We start from the raw sequence: 17,176 nt of genomic DNA on the forward strand, positions 1-17,176 counted from the left end.
TTTTTCATAGTATACTACTATTCTACTAGCAAGGCCTGTCATTTGATACCCATATTGAGGCACCTGTGAAAACATATGTAAACCGCCATTTTGTAGCTGCGGCCATCTTGGATTTACAATGATACAGAATTCATTGAATTGTATTGTCATCAAAACTGAATGTGTGTACCAAATATCAAATAAATCTGTAAATAGGAAAGGGGTCAAACTCCAATTACTGAATTTGACCCAAACAAACAAACAAACTGGGCTAGCTAAATAAAACCGTTGGATCGAAACGAAATCAGATGAAATCAACTTTAATAAGAGTTATCTGAGCGAAATACTTGCGTTTTTAATTATGTATGCTGGGTAATTAAACCAAGCATAAAATGCTATTTGCTTCAGTCCATATATATTTCATTATAGCATAAGAATATTCAGATATTTATTTCCATCACGAAAACTTTTATGAAATTTTGTATCATTGTCTGCTGTCTTACATAGCAGGATTTGGGAAATATATTCAGGAATTATTTCCTTCAGACTTTTGTGAAAGTTCTTAGTGTTGAAGAATGTTTTTCTTTCTTTGAAAGTAACTGTTTTCATAATAGAGTGTAGTTCATTCTATATATACATTGAGTATGTACAATCAGAATTTGAATACCACCAAAAGTAGGTGAATGTTAAACACTTCTATTAGATGGACTTAAAAATAATTAAGTCGAATATTATAGACATAATAGATGAAACATTTCGAATTCGTTCAAAATCATTCAATTTTCATTTCAAAAAATGCAACAAAAGCTCATTCAGAAACGTTATACTGGAGTTGTGAATTTTCATTCTAATTCATATTATTTTTTACATGTTTCGAATTTCTTCTGTATAATATATTTTTTTAGCATTCTGAAAGAAAGAATTAGAATAACAAATCTAACATTTCTTCAGTATAGAGTTATTGTCCTGTTGGAATGAAGTTACATGAAGAAATATTAATCTAATGAATTATATGATAATAATTCCAAATTTTCCTGGAAATATTATTAATTTATATGAAAGACTGAGACTCCGTATTCGAACATAACTATAATTTTTTAAACTGTTTGGGATTGCATTTCATTATACATATGTTTCGATCTAACTGTTTCACTTGTCATTTATTATATTTTTCGAAAAAGTTTTCATTGATATCTTTCGATTTTCTACCTATTTCTGGAGTCTATTATATAATTTTTCTAATAATTTTCATTTACTAAAGTTGGTAGAAACATATATTTTACAAGTAAAAATGCCAAAATATTATGAATAGGTATATATAAATAGGTTAGGAATAGATATAATGTACAAAGAAATAAAAATTACCAATTTTAGTTAAGCAAAATATATTGGGGAGTATATTGCATAGTTTTCCGAAATCTTTCATTTAAGCTAGTAAAACAATTTATTTCACAAGTAAAAGTGCCTAAACTGTGTCAATACATATTGGTCCAGATGAGATAAATAGTATAAAAACCTACTTTGAAGTAAATTTTATAATTACATGGCATTCTTCATTTATCAGAATTGATTGAAAAGTAGTTGAGTACCTAAATGTATAGCCATGGATGTGTTTCCCTAATAAATATAAGAGACAGTACGTTTAAATTGAAGGGTTATATTTTTAGGAGTGACTAATTTTTCGAAAATAATGTTTTCAAAAAAATTTGTCTGGGCAAAACTTTTCTTAGACCCTTTCATAAATAAATATTCAAAAATTCTCGAATTCTCTTGAGAGTCAAGCTACAATTTATCTATCTCTCTGGATGAAATATATGATGAAAATAATCCTTGAACAGTATCAAACAGCACCACATATGAGATTGAACTCCAAAATGATTTTTTATGTATTATACGTACTTGTTTTCATAAGATAAGTAATCATCAGTAAACCGAAAAAAATCCTTATCAAATGTAGTTTCCGATTGTTTATATCTGTTATATCGTGTCTATTAAATATCATTCAATAAGTTGAGTACGACGGAAAATCTTCATTTGACCCTGAACATTTGTATTGCTGTGGTTTAATAGATAGTTATTTGCCAAGTATAATATACAGTGTGAACCACCGAAGTGGAACATATTTATTACGCATATCTTACACTACTACTCACGACCAGTTGACTGACACATGACTTCAGACAGTTTGAAAATTTAAATTTGAATTTTGGCGAAACTTTCTTCTCAATTAGAGTATTTACTTCCAGGCGAGCACTGATGATGACGAATGTCTAAAGCAACTTCTATATAGAATACTTCGATTCATTTATTACAATAAGTGTATTCAGCTTCCCAAATTCATTCATTGTATAGTCGAAGTAAATGATATTTTGCACATTAAAAGTTGGCGGTACTCAAAGACCAAAAAACCAATACATAGAAATGAACCGGCTGCGAAATATTCTACGTGGACTGTAGAATTTGCGGTTCGTATTGGATAATTTTTACTAACCGAGTTTTATGATTGGCTGAAGAGTCATTAAATTAAATTTGAAGTCATGTTACGGTGACAAATAGAAATCGGGGAATGCGGTGATGGTTATCGCCGTCGTGTTCAGTTCAGGAACTGATCGTTGAAATTTTTTGCAGTTATAATTACTTATAATTTTTGTTATCTGTTTGAAATGTGGCGTCCCTGAACAAGTACTGATTGTAATAACGAGTGTGATAATAACGCAGACTTTTTCCAGTCTAGTGATTCCAATAAGGATGGTGAACAATACGAAAAAAATACCAGTGAATAAGATTCGGATGCGTTTGAATATTGAAACACAGAGAGTATGTTTCAATTTATATAAGAATCTACATCTCAAGTTTAGTTACGTGAAATAGTCGAAAATAAACCTTATGAACGCAAGATGTGATGTGATACAGGATTACCAAAACATTTAGATGTTCATGTAATAAAATCGATTAAAAAAACAATATACGACTGTTAAAAAGCTATGAGATTCCTACAACTGAAATCATAAGGAAGACATTGAATACTTCCGTTTTTAACGTGAGCTGCTGTGACGAAACTCTTCGGAATTGGATAAAGAAACTAGGATAAATCAGGATTTAGATTTGAAATAATAAATGAACGTCAAGCAGTTATGGAAAGCAGAAGAATAATGAAATTGGGTTACAAATACTCAGAACAAATAACTAAATATAGACAAGAACAACGGCAAATTTTTTATTTGGACGAAACTTGGTATGACACTCACGGCACAGTTACGAAATGGTGGACTAATGGTTCGATAATATGTACGCCTAACATACCTGCAAACAAAGGATCGCGACTAATCATTGTGCATTGCGGAGGATGTGAAGGATGGGTTTCGAATTCTTTGAAATTATATGGAAACCAAATTGAGGACTGCAATGTTGAGGACTGACAATGTTGAGAACATGGAAGCTAATATTTTCGAAGAATGGTTTGAAAACACATTGATCCCAAATATGGATGCGAATAGTGTAATAGTTCTTGACAACGCTTTCTATCATTCGCGACAGCTCATCAAAGTACCGAATAAAATTGCACAATGAAACCTGTTCCTTTTTCCATACTTTCCACAACTTAAGCAGGGACGATTCCTGTCCCTTATTATTAAGTTTTCTGATCTGTTAGTTTATCTCTCTTGACATCTCGGAATTAGGAAAATTGACCTCATGTAGTTCTTCTACATGGATAAATCGTTTATCCAAGAATGAAATCACTAAATGATATAATAAGTGGTGTCATCGACAGGTTCACTCAGTTCATCGTATGTAGTTTGTTTCACATTTGCTTAACAACTACATAATTACAACACAAATACCTGTAATTATCAATTATTCGTATATTTCTGTTCGTGAAAGTTCAATGTTTAAGAACTGATTTCATTAGGGTTTGCTTTCTTCGTAGATTATAGCTCTGTCTTTTTGAATTTGACTGTGGATGGCATGATGGCTGCCTTACACCCTCACGGTATTGACGAGACCCCAATTTTGAGTTATGCTCTGAAAACTAAACGCCTTGGGGCGCCCCTTTGATACTCGTGGATTGGGAGCTCTCTCGATCCCCTGGATGACGTCTTTGTGAAAGAAAATGTCGTGGGATAACATAGATTTTCTTTGATGAAATTTGATTTTATTAGTCAATATAGTTGTCTTCGAGGGCGATACAACGATTATAGCGCTAAATTTCTTTCCATCGAGCATTCTATCGAGGTCAGAGAACAGGAAAAAGTCGCTGAGAGTCAGGTCTGGAGAATACGGTGGATGTGGAAGCAATTCGAATCCCAACTCATACAAATAATCTGTGGCACGGTGCATTGTCTTATTGAAGCAGCACTTTCTTTTTGAACGCTCCAATAACACTTTGTTATAGTCGCTGATGGTGGTTTTTCGCCTTTCAATATAGTCTATGGATATTATACCATGTGCATCCCAAATTACTGATATCATAACCTTGCCAGTCGACTGTTGCGTCTTTGAACGCTTTGGAGTCTGTTTACCACGTGCAGTCGACTCAGATGACTTTCTGTTGATTCTGGTGTGGAATGATGAATCCATGTTTCATTTATTGTCACATGGTCCTAAAAGAAACCAATGAATCAGAAATCGAGCGAACCATACTGAACCTAAAAAATGAAAAATGTCCCGGAATCGGCAACCTCCGAGAAGAAACTATCAAATTAATAGCAGAAGAACCAGCAAAACAATTAACTTACCTGATAAACTAGTCCTTCATGATTGGGAAATGGCCAAACCCCTTCAAAATTGCTATTATAACACCAATATTTAAATCTGGAAATAGAACCAAATTGGAGAACAACCGTCCAATATCTGTTATTACAAATTTCGCGAAAATGTTTGAGACTATTCTGAAATTGCTAATCAGCGCATACCTAAATGAAAATAATATTTTATCTAAAAATCAGTACGGTTTTCAACAGGGCAAATCAACTGTAGACGTCATATCAATTCTCACGAATCATATTAGTAATTGTAATTGTGAGATTCTAGCAATTGATTGTGACTGACACTGTCAGTCACAATCAACTGCTAGAAGTACTGGACAGCATCGGATTTAGAGGTTTACCGTACTCACTGCAGTTATCTGAATCAAAGAAAACATTTTGTGAAAATTAAAAACACGAAGAGTGACCTCCACACTGAGGCTCACCTCAGGGAACCGTTTTGTGTCCGCTACTTTTTAACATCTACCTGTAAGATATTTTCTCACTGAATGTGGAAGGTGATATAATCAGTTTCGCTGACGACACTGCAATTATTTATCAATCGGAATCATGGAATTCTCTAAAACAAAAAGCAGAAAAAAATTTAAAACGATAATTGAATGGTTCGAAAGTAAATTATTGAGTATAAATATATCCGAAACATTTTACATTACCTTCACTTCGTATGCCAAGAATCTGCAACATTTCAAATCACTTTCAATAAAATACGATGCCGTAGAACTTTCCGTTTTATTAGTAGATAAATTGAAATACCTTGGTATATATATATATTGACGCTCATCTAAAATGGGATGCACATATTGATTACTTAGTAAAAAAAAACTACGATTCGAATGCCCAGATGCGAATGCTATACTATACATTGTTCGAAACCCACCTCACATACGGAATAATTGCTTGGGGAGCAGCAAAACAACTTTTCTGAAACACCTAGAACAATCACAAAAATCAGTATTGACAATTATCCACCAAAAAAAATAACTTACCCCACAGACTTATTATATAAAAAAACATCAATTCTAGACATCAGACAACTCTACTTTCTCAAAGCTTAGACATGAATTAAGGAAAATAGAACACCAATATGAAAGTAGACACAAAAATAATTCATATGTCCCGAATTCAAAGAAAAACATCCTTCAAAGGTCTTACTCTTCGATTATATAATATCGTCCCACATCATATAAAAAAATATCATGAGTAACAATTCATTCAAGAATAACAAACAAATTAATTAAAAACAAATTAATATTTCTTAAACGTCTTACCTTTTACTTATTTATTCACACTATTTTATATTTTAATTTTTGAAATTGTATTCATTAGTATTCCAATTTCTGCAGAACCTACGCACAGGTATATACTTCTGTGGGATTTATATATTTATTCGGAAATTGCCTCGTACAACTTGTGACATTGAAATATGTATATTTGCCAATAAATATTATTATTATTATCATTATATTGACGCTTAAATTTGGGTATTTTATGATGGAACAGCTTCAAACACGGCTCAGAATCATCAACTCGTTGTTGTTTTTGGTCGAATGTGAGCTCGAGCAGCACCTACTTTGAACAGAGCTTCCACATACGAAAATATTCATGCACGATAGATTTCACTTTACGGTCATCCAAAATCATTTTTTAGACTTTTATGATGTTCTTGTCGGTAACAGCCTCTTTAAAGCGTCTACTGCGTGCCTCGTTCTAACTCAGCAAACTACTTCTTAACGGTTGATTTCCCTGGTGCAAAGTCCGGCTTGGCTTCAACAGTTTTTTTGGCTTCACTCAAAATGTTCTATCCCACAAACTTATAGTCCGACAGCTGTGAAATTTGTACACGTGTCTTTTGGAGGTTAGGGTCAACTGAAAACCGCATAAATAATGTTCGAAAAGGAAAGTAAAATGGATCTTCTGACCACTTTGTTGAAATGACAGCTATGATAATGGAAGTCTCATTGGAATAATGATGTCTGCCGAAATAGCAGACGAAACGTTTGGTACTTCAAATTTCATTCGACAAGGCCTACTAGCCAGATTTTGTTCTCTCCAGTCTTCAATTGAAAGATGTATTTCTGATTTTTTGAATAATTTATGAGTATTTTAAAGCGATTTTGGTCATGTTATAATGTATTCATCTATATAGTATTTCAGTCAATGAAAACGATTATCATTATTAATATAATGTTCATGCAGTAATACACCTTCAACTGTACTCATCAAAAGTGAACATAATATTCTGATATGTTAAGTACTCATCTGATACACCTCTATCAATAAAACGAGCAAGTTTCATAAATTTTGAACCAGTTTATCGAAAGTAATACCACAAGACTTCGAAATTAAATCAGTAAATTTATATTTTTTTAATTAACACGCTTTTATTAGCTTCACCTGTATGTATGTATGTATGTTTGTTTGTTTGTTTGTAATTCTCAAGCTCGGGATCTGTATTTGACAAAATTATCGCCATTATTGCTTGATCTATTCAAGGATAGATGGCGCTTTACTCAACCCCTTTGATATATCGACATTATTGCTTGATCTATTCGCGCGCAGATGGCGCTGTACGTAACTCCTTGATATAATTCGAAATCACTTCACATGTATTTCTTCATTTGAAAAAAGTATATTTTTTATTGACACGTGCGCCTGCTGCCTTATTTGTAACCCTCCTTTGCGCTCCTGCTGCTTTGGGCTTGGTAGCTGGGTGTGGTAGGCTTCCTCTCCGAAATCAGCAAATATCAATGGTCATTTTTTTAAACATTATACGGCTGATTGATCTCAAAGTTTAGATAAAATAAATATAGTTTGAAAAGATTAAAAATCACGCTTTTATAGCATAAGAAACTAAAAATAAAAAATATATATAGTTTAACAAACTAAAAAACACGCTTTTGAAGAATATCGTGGGTGTTTTGTGTCATATTTTTTGTATATCAAGCGTCTGTCGCTTTTTTCACAATAATACTAGTATTTTTCATTCGTTATTGTTTTACGCTTATTTTAAAAAAATGCTTACAACTTCTCAGTTCGATGTTCTTTAAAAACGTGTTTTTCAGTTTTTTAAACTGTATTTATCAACGAAAACTTTGTAATACCATGAGAACAACCAATTTACTGAAATATTCGCAGCTGAATACATCGACATGAGAACAAAACATCAATTCTCAAATTGAATCGATTTCATTACCTGAATAACAAGAAATTTCAACAATAACATTCCTTCCAAAGCACAGCTATCAAAAAAACACAATATTTGAATATATGAACAAAATACATGAATGATTAAACTCGTAACTTTCAGCAATAGGATTTCATTGTCAAAATATATCGTGCCTAGACAGAGACCGCAGAGCTGGCACCCGAATCATCCGACATGATGCGGCTAGATGCATCAACTGTATGTCGCATATTCGATTTCGATAAAATTGTTACCATTCAGAAAAAAAAAAACTATTCGATTCAAAAGTGTCCCATTTTGTAAATTAGTTTCGATCAGGATATTAAGATTTTCGGAATATCGTACATAAATTCAGGGCGGAGTTTGAATTGAAGGATTGTTTCCTCAAGAAACACTTCATTGTGAGATTTTTACAAAATAGTTTTACGAAAACGCAACATTTGTTTCGCTATACAATAGCTTCTTCAGGTGTGTCTATACTGACTTAAATCTACATTTTCAATGCTTTTTGTATATTTTTACAATTTGAAGTACCTGAATTTCAAGTACCTGAGTGTACCTCAGTTTGAGAATAAATCAATAAACACTAACATTGAAAAAGGAATTATAATCATTCAAATTACCTGTGGTTATATATCGGTACATTACCAGTTTCCACATTTGAACAAATATTTAGTAACGGAGTTATTAAATTTTATTTGGTCATGCAGTAAATGACCCGAAATCTCAAATCTATTCATTTCCAAAACTCCAAAAGACAAACTTTTCTCTTAATTTAAGTCATAGTCGTGATTGAAGGCATGTCATACTACTGAAAAATGATTTGTAAATGTGGAATTGATATTTCCAGTCAAGAAACTACTTCTAAGCTCTTTAATTCGTTGGTAATGAGTTCTTCCCGTTCGACCAATATAAAGTCAACTTACATACTCCTGATCTAATAAGTATTAGTTATGTGAGCCACGTCCCAGCTTTCCTTTTTTTAAAAACGAGCGATATTAATGGTAGATTCACCAAAATATGACAATGTCCTATAACAGACGCTATCATTTCTTGCAGTTGGCTACACCTGGTCCATGGCTTGTTTTCGTAGTTTTTTGAAAGGATGAAGTCGATAATTATTCACCTTGTAACCGTTGTTGAAAGAGATTTTTTGATGAAACTCAGCTCTCTCTGAAAATGACTTTTCGATAGTGGAATATTCAATAGTCTGTTTAGCGTACTATTGATGCAGCTACTTTATACTGGTAGGGATGTGTGAATTAATTATTTATGTACTCGTATAAGGTGTGGAAAATTCCAAAATCATATTTATTATTAATGTTCGTATGGTTGAGTCTATTTGATTTACATATTCATTTGAGATGTCCCACTAGAATCAGGGTCTAGTCACAGTCATAATCATAACATTATAGATCAAACCTTTGAATTTCTGTAAAATAGTTTATGCAAAGTTTTAATATTTGGTCACAATCACTATTGAATATTTATTTCATTGATTCAATTTTATAAAGAGAGTGACAGAAATTTAAATTTTGAGAAATATACGAACCTGATATAATAATGTCAGGACATACGATTTCGCTTTCTGCTTCGATAAGTTTGTTGGGGGTTTAAATGAACACCAATATGTTTTGGCATAATCATGTCGCTGGAATATTCCACCTTCTTTGGAGTATTGTTCTCATGTATATGAGGTTGAGCCCTTAAGCATACCCTAAAGCTGCTGGATTCCATCCACAAAAGATCCATTTGTTTGAAGACACGAACATCACTTGTAACATTGATAGTCTGGAACATCGAAGAAAGGTTGGAGATTTGTCTCTCTCTCATAGATACTTTCACGGGAGGTGTTCTAGTGACTTGGCAGATTTGATTTCACCAAGAGCGATTCATATCAGAAATAGACGACTGTAGCTGTTCATTGTTTTGTGGTTCAACTCAGTTCATCTCGAACTTCACTGCTCGAGAACCCTTTCATTTGGAGACCTGCGTTTATGTGAAATGAACTTTCTAAGGATGTTTTTTTGAACGAATTTAATCTCCAGCGATTCAAATCCAACGCGAATCGTTATTTTCGCACAGGCACCGCTCTTAGAGCGCCTTGAGGATTTTTCTGTAGTACTTGTGTTTTTTCCTTGGGAAAATAGTCACGAGTGATTCATGAATAACAACAGCTAGTTATTAATTTCATGACTGTCAGTTTTTTTATTGTAAAACTCTGATTTGGTGGCCAAGTATTCAAGTTTTTCATCATTTGATCGTTTGAAAAAAATAATCAAATAAAAATTTCAATTCGTTCATTCCGCTCGTGATTTCTTCAGAATTAGGATATTTCAATAGCTGAAGTTTTTCCTTTGTCTCTGACTGAATATTTTTCCGAAAACATTTATTTGAAGAATCCCTGATTTCAAAAATCCTGTTTCTTGGTAAGTTTTCCGTATAGTCACTGCTCATATTTCGCTCATGTGTATATAAAATTAAGACTAGTCAATAAATTGGTTGAATATGGGTAAATATACATTACCGTTTTCAAGAATCATTTTCTACACTTTTGTTTCTTTTGACAATAATTTTATATCTAATTTTACTGGTCTAATAATCTACTGTGATACTTATTAAACAAAAAGAGAACGATAAAAACTGTTGCAGGAAACTGAAGTCCTTTTCTCATCGACTCGGTGGAGACAGAAACGGTGATCAGTGGGTCATGTTGACCCACTGATCAGTACTCTTAAAATTCACAAAAACATTCCGTCGACCGTAAAGAATAGTCTAGGTGACAAGATCCTTTTTTTGGAACTTCTGTCCAAAGGCACCGAAAATTATTATCCAGGGCTCATTCGATTCGGAATGACGTCTAGCAACTTTTTGAGAAATTTCAAGAGGGGCTCGAGAAAATTGCAAAAGTTATAAACGATTTAGTAAAAATTTTCATGAAAATTATACCAAACTGAAAACCTCAAATTTCGTTCACCTCTTGTAGCTTTTCTTGAAAGCCTTCAAAAAAAGATTCCCGTTGCAAAATTAAAAAATTTTGATTTTCCACTTTGTTATTAATAATCAAAGACGTTAAAAAGTGAAAAATTCAATTAAAGCAATGAAAACTTTTTTTTTCAATATCAAAATTTATTCGTATTTATTTTATATCATATATTTTGAATTACATAAAAATGATTCATAATTTTAAGGAGTATTTGTTTAAAAAATTGTTATAAACAAATGTGTTGTTTATGAGATATTTGAAATTTTTTCGGGAGATTTTCATCAGTAATGAATATTATGATTTTTGAAAACAAATCGTTTCTTGAAAAAAAATATGTATTGCTTAAAAACGCATTTGTTGATCAACAAATTTTTTGCTACTAAATATGAATATAAGGAACGATTTTTTCAAAACATAATTTCATAATTTTTAAATTTTTTTTCACAAAAAGTGACACATAGTTGTTCTTGTTTTTTGGTAGTATTTAGTATTTAAAAAATATATTTCAAAAATTAATCAGTTTAAAACAAATTGTTTATTTAATAAATGAAGAAAATTGAAAAAAAGTTTTAATTTCAGAATATTAAGGGAATGATTTTGAAAAATCGTTCCTCAATATTCACATTTAGTAGCAAAAAAATTGTTAATCAACAAATGCGTTTTTAAGCAATAAAAATTTTTTCAAGAAACGATTTTGTTTTTGAAATTCATAATATTCATCACTGATAAAAATAACCCCAAAAAATATCAAATATCTTATAAACAATACATTTGTTTATAACAATTTTTTAAACAAATAAAAAACTGAAAATCATGAAAAATAATTTTTATGTAATTTTGAATAATAAGAATACGTTTAGATTTGGATATTGAAAACTAAAATTCTCATTGCTTCAATTGAATTTTTCACTTTTTACCGTTTTTGATTACCAATAACAAAGTGGAAAATCAAATTTTTCAATTTTTCCGACGGGAATCTTTTTTGAAGGCTTTCAAGAAAAGCTCCAAGAAATGAACAAAATTTGAGGTTTTTAGTTTAAAAATTATCAGGGTTTTTAGGTAAATTCAAAACTTGTGAAAATTTGTTGATTAACTAAAGTATATCTAATAAAATAATCACGGGAACTTTTTTTTCCATGGATTTTCGTTTATTCAAGTGTTTAGAAGAAAGTATGTGATTTTTTTCAATAATGATGTTTAATGGGTTGAAATAATTTTTATTGTTCAAAGATCCATATCGGACCCCCCTTTTTTAATAAATGATTTATAATTTTTGCAATGTTTTCGAGCCCCTCTTGAAATTTTCCAAAAAGTTGCTAGAAGTCAGTCTGAATCGAATAAGGCCTGGATCATAATTTTTGGTGTCTTTGGACAGAAGTTCCAAAAAAAGGATCTTGTGGCCCAAACTTAAAGGCCTAGAGTAGAAATTCATCGTCGTCTAGGGATCCACCCAGAAGAAAGGTTACGTGACTAATTCTGAACCCAGTTTTCCCATTTTTCAATTTTTATTAGTTCAAATCGCGGTTGGTTTTAAGGGTTGAAACCCTTGAATCAATCAGTTGCGATTTATGGTAGTTATACAGTTTTACTATATATTACAAACAAATTTAATTTACGGTTATTCGAATCCAAAGTAAATTCTTATTTTCATACAGTTACTGCTCTACAATCGCCTCAAGAATTTTTCTGAAATATAGAATAACTACTTGCGTGTGATTTTCTTCTATCTTATATTCCCATTAATATCGCACAAAAGGTTTATTAGGTGAAATAACAACTTTTATATCCTTCCGTCGTGCAACAGGTGAATTATATATACTCGTAGGTACTTTACCTCCTCCTCGATACGAATTGTTGTGGTTATATTAACAATTTAAATCCACTGCCGCGCAGAGTGGTGTCACAATTTCATCCGGCAGTCTCATTATTAAACCTCTCGGCAGTGGATATTGACGAATTGTGACTGTTCGAAATCAAAACGTGACACAGTTAGTAGATTAGCGAATAAAATCGTAGATATGCCTAGAATTCGACATAAGTTTCCTGCAATTTTGCGAGTTTGTTTCAGTGGTTGACTGCAAAGACTGTGAAAGTGAATCGTACCTATCTGTGATATTCATTCATTTACTGTGATAATAAAACAATTCAAGTAGATATTTTCTGTACTTACGCGTGCAAACGATAAAATGGAACTAAAGAAGATGGAAGAGAACGCTGAAGATGAGGTAATTTTTTTTATTTTTCATCACATTCATTGAATGGTGGAAGTGAATGGGTATGTGGTATAATGCAATTTTCTTAGCTTTGGTCCGCGCAAAAATATCAATCATATACTTGCACGTAAATAAGTAAAAAAAAAAACTTTCTCTCGAACAATTTATATCCCGAATACTCAAAAAAATACGTGAAGCAATGACCACATTTGAGTAAACATCTCAAAGACCCCGTTAATGTAATACATTGCATATACAGTGCATTCCATTTGAAACGGGCCACCCTGAATAAGTTTTGGTACAATGATTTTCAGGAAAAATGAAAAAACACGTCACCAATATAGGGGACACATTATGACATATTCACATTTGATGTTACTTCCCCTATCGCACCCCCAGAGCATGTCATCAATTTTTTTTATGGATCACCCTATATTGTTTCGCATTATCAGATGTTCTATGATGAGCAGATTTCAACAAAGTATAAAACATATCTGTTAAAAAATCTGTTTTTCCGTTAATCAGCTGCCGCCCCCATACGAACGACAGCTCTCAGAAGTTGAGAAACTTGTGCGAGCTAAGGACTAACGAGGTCTTACCTTTTAACGTGTGATTCCTAACACGGTGAAGCATCAGATGCCTATGATTCGGGAGCCTACAAATTATTTGAGATGAAAACGAGCCACCCTGAATGACTTTTGAAACAATCATTTGCAGGAAAAATAAAAACGCAGGTCAACAATTATACAGGAGGCCATATTTTGAAGCATTCGTTCTAGAGACAAATATGGAAGCAAGAAATCAGAAAAAGAAATTTTTTATTAATTCTTGAATCAAAATCTGATGACTGGACAATAAGAAGAAAACAATTTTTTATAGTTAATGTTCAAAAACGTTCCTAACAACTTCTATACAATATTACCTCATACACTTCAGACTTCAAATACTCTCTTAGAAATAAATCTACAGGAGTGAGATCCGGAGCCCTTGGTGGCCATTCTGTAGGACCTCTTCTGCTAATCCAGCGACCAGGAAAATGATTATACAAGCATAATGCTGCATAATGCTGCATAATGCACCATCCTGCTGCACCATCCTGCTGAAAAATCATTTCGTTTTTGAATAAATTTATATCCTCCTCAATTGCCCTATTGATACACGGTATTATTCGATTCTCCAACATATCCAAATATTCATCACTAGTCAAATTATCATCGATAAGAAAAGGTCCTATGATGTGGTCACCTGAAATTCCTGCTCAAAAATTGAGTTTTTGAGGTCGTTGCATATGAACTTGACGGTATAAATGAGGATTTGTATCACTCCAATATCGACAATTTTACCGATTCACCTCTTCATTCAAACCAAATGTACATCCATCCGAAAAACAAATTTTATACATGAAATGCTGATGCAAGTTGATTCGTTCAGTGAGACTTTCACAAAACTCGATACGTCTATCGAAATCATCTCCGTTCAATTCATGAACTAGTCTAATCTTATATGGATGAACTTTGTACTTATGAAGGATCCTGGAAACATTTGTACGACTGATTCCTGATTCTCGAGATAACTTAGTGAGAGATTGTGAATTTCCCGTTAGTCCAACGTGTCCTAAAACTGCAGTACAAATAGCTTCATCGTTGACAATTCCTGAACGGTTATGATTTTTATTGTTAACAGATCCAGGTTCCAAACGTATTTGTGTCGTACATTTCTTCCTGGATGATTATCATAGAACATACGGGCAGCAGCTCCAGTACTATTTCCATTCTGATAGTACAAACTCACTATTTCACAAAAACAGAAACACCAATTGTAATTTCACCTGGTAGGTAATCGTTATTATAGAATGAGACAAATACCAAATGAAGAGAATATCGAATTCAAACTTAACTAGGCAAAATAAGACTTTTTCAAAGTATACTTCACAAAAACATCTATGAGACCAAGGTAACAGATTGTACCGAAGTTCATTCAGAGTGGCTCGTTTTCAACTCAAATAATTTTAGCTTCCAAACTATGAGCTTCAGACCATAATGTATTCTACTTTGTTGAAATATGTTCATCATGGAATATCTGATAATGCAGAACAATTGATCCTGGAAAAAAAAATGGTGACATGGTCTGTGGGTGCGATAGGGAAAGTTAGATCAAATGTGAATATGTCAAAATGTGTCCTCCTGTATACTATTATTGAGGTGTTTTTTTATCTTTCCTGCAAATCATTGTACCAAAAGTTATTCAGGGTAGTTCGTTTTAAATGGAATGCACTGTATTTTGTGCAGAGTGTACATCTTTATTATTAGTCAGTGGACTATGCTTAAAGACTGGCAGTGAACAAATCTGAAGAAATGAACCTTAAACGTTCAAGTTAGTCTCGAATATACCTACACAGTAGGTTGAATGGACTGATTTGTTTAGATTTGATACTGCCAGTCTTCAAGCATATCCCACTGACTAAAAAGAAAATTTTTCTTCCTTATTCAGAGGAATCGGGCAAATTTCGGATATGCAGTTGGTTAGTACCTCGTCCACTAGATGGAGTGACATTTTGTTGTTCGTTCCAACTTAGGAAGAGGAATGAAATACTCTGAAAGAATTCCGATTTTTAATTATGGAATATCATTGAATCTAGGTCGATGATGGCCACTATCTTGCACTGATGAGTGGCTAATGAGCCCGAAACCGGTCTGCAAGTGTGCCCGTTCCAAAATTGAAGGTCGACTCTTTCAGTTGTATTGCCAATTGCATATGCAGGAAATTTTCTGTGAAGATTCCTGCACTAACGTCTATCGGATATAATCCAACGCCCTTCGTGGTATTAGCCAGGGGAGTAGTTGTTTTCCGATAGACGTCAGTCCATTCAACCTACTGTGTAGGTATATTCGAGACTGGCTTGAACGTTTAAAGTTCATTTTTTAGATTTGTACACCTTTATGTGAATTTTTCAGTTGATAATGTAAATGAATACATTCGTTCCTTAATGTCTCTTCTAAATCATCAGGATAATTATTGACGAGTGCATTGGCAATATTTTTCAATTTGTTTTCACGTGCACTTTTATTCCTGGCCAATTGCACACTCAAATTATCTAAAATAGGGTAATGAAGCCTTTGATACAGTTAGTCACCAGAAGTTACTGAATAATGAAGAAAAGAGAAATGAAACTTTCTATGTTTTTTACCAGTGGTAAAAGTGGTAAAAAACATAGAAAATTTCATTTCTCTTTTCTTCATTATGATTTCCTACCACGTAGTATCGGCTACATTCATCAATTCAGTTACTGAATAAATTGAAACATTATGGGATAATATAATATTGAAAGATTATATGTTGGCACGAACGCAACAGGTGCGAATTGATGAGGTATGTAGCAGCCCTATAAAAATAATTTATGGTGTTCCGTAAGGGTCTGGTCTGGGACCGGTACTATTTATTCTATATATAAATATTTCATTCAACATAGATATTTTGGGGGAAATCATTAGTTTTGCAGATGATATCTACTGTTGGTACTTAGAAAGCAAACACTTGGAATGAACTTCAAAAAATATTGAGAATAATTTTCCCAAAATAGCTAAATGGTTTCAGTACAATGAACTTACACTCAACTTAAATGAGAGCTGTTATCTACCATTCTGTTCCTATTCATCAGGATTGCCACATTTGGGAGACATTGATATTGGTCTATATTTTAAAATTTCTGAAGCACAATCCATAAAATATCTTGGTATAATGTTAGATCGGCAAATGAAGCATCTGTCGCAAAAAATATGAGAAATACTTTCAAAATTCAAATTTTTTAAAGCATTTTTAGAATCTGAACATCTTGAAACAGTTCATTTCGCATTAGCACAATCACACTTGAATGCGTTTTTTTATTCCGCGAGGGTCTGTTCTGGGAACAGTACTATGCTACTCTTCCATATTTTTGGTACTCACTGTGATTTTGATATCGAATGTTATGTACAGTAACTTGAAAATGATTCATTATTCCGCTGCTTGAGCAAATAGGCCATAAAAATCATACATTGAAAGGTAAAAT

The 17,176-nt window shown here is 32.7% G+C and overlaps 1 protein-coding gene across 4 annotated transcripts in view; it reads left to right on the forward strand.

Moving 5' to 3' along the window:
• The window catches only part of LOC111508674 (peptide transporter family 1), a 113,453-nt gene that overhangs the window by 52,911 nt on the left and 43,366 nt on the right, over positions 1-17,176 (forward strand). Inside the window, exon 1 of one of the 4 annotated variants that reach the window (XM_074176264.1) lies at positions 12,888-13,140. The exons of the other annotated variants lie outside the window; for them this stretch is intronic. Within the exon in view, the coding sequence (XP_074032365.1) occupies positions 13,102-13,140 (39 nt within the window). The 5' untranslated portion in view covers positions 12,888-13,101. Of the gene's footprint in view, positions 1-12,887; positions 13,141-17,176 lie in introns of those variants that run through there. 4 annotated transcript variants of the gene reach the window in all.

This window comes from Leptinotarsa decemlineata, unplaced genomic scaffold (assembly GCF_025532065.1).
Source record: "Leptinotarsa decemlineata unplaced genomic scaffold, Ldec_3_MD MMD2_tig00001719_RagTag_RagTag, whole genome shotgun sequence".
NCBI classification, from domain to species: domain Eukaryota; kingdom Metazoa; phylum Arthropoda; class Insecta; order Coleoptera; family Chrysomelidae; genus Leptinotarsa; species Leptinotarsa decemlineata.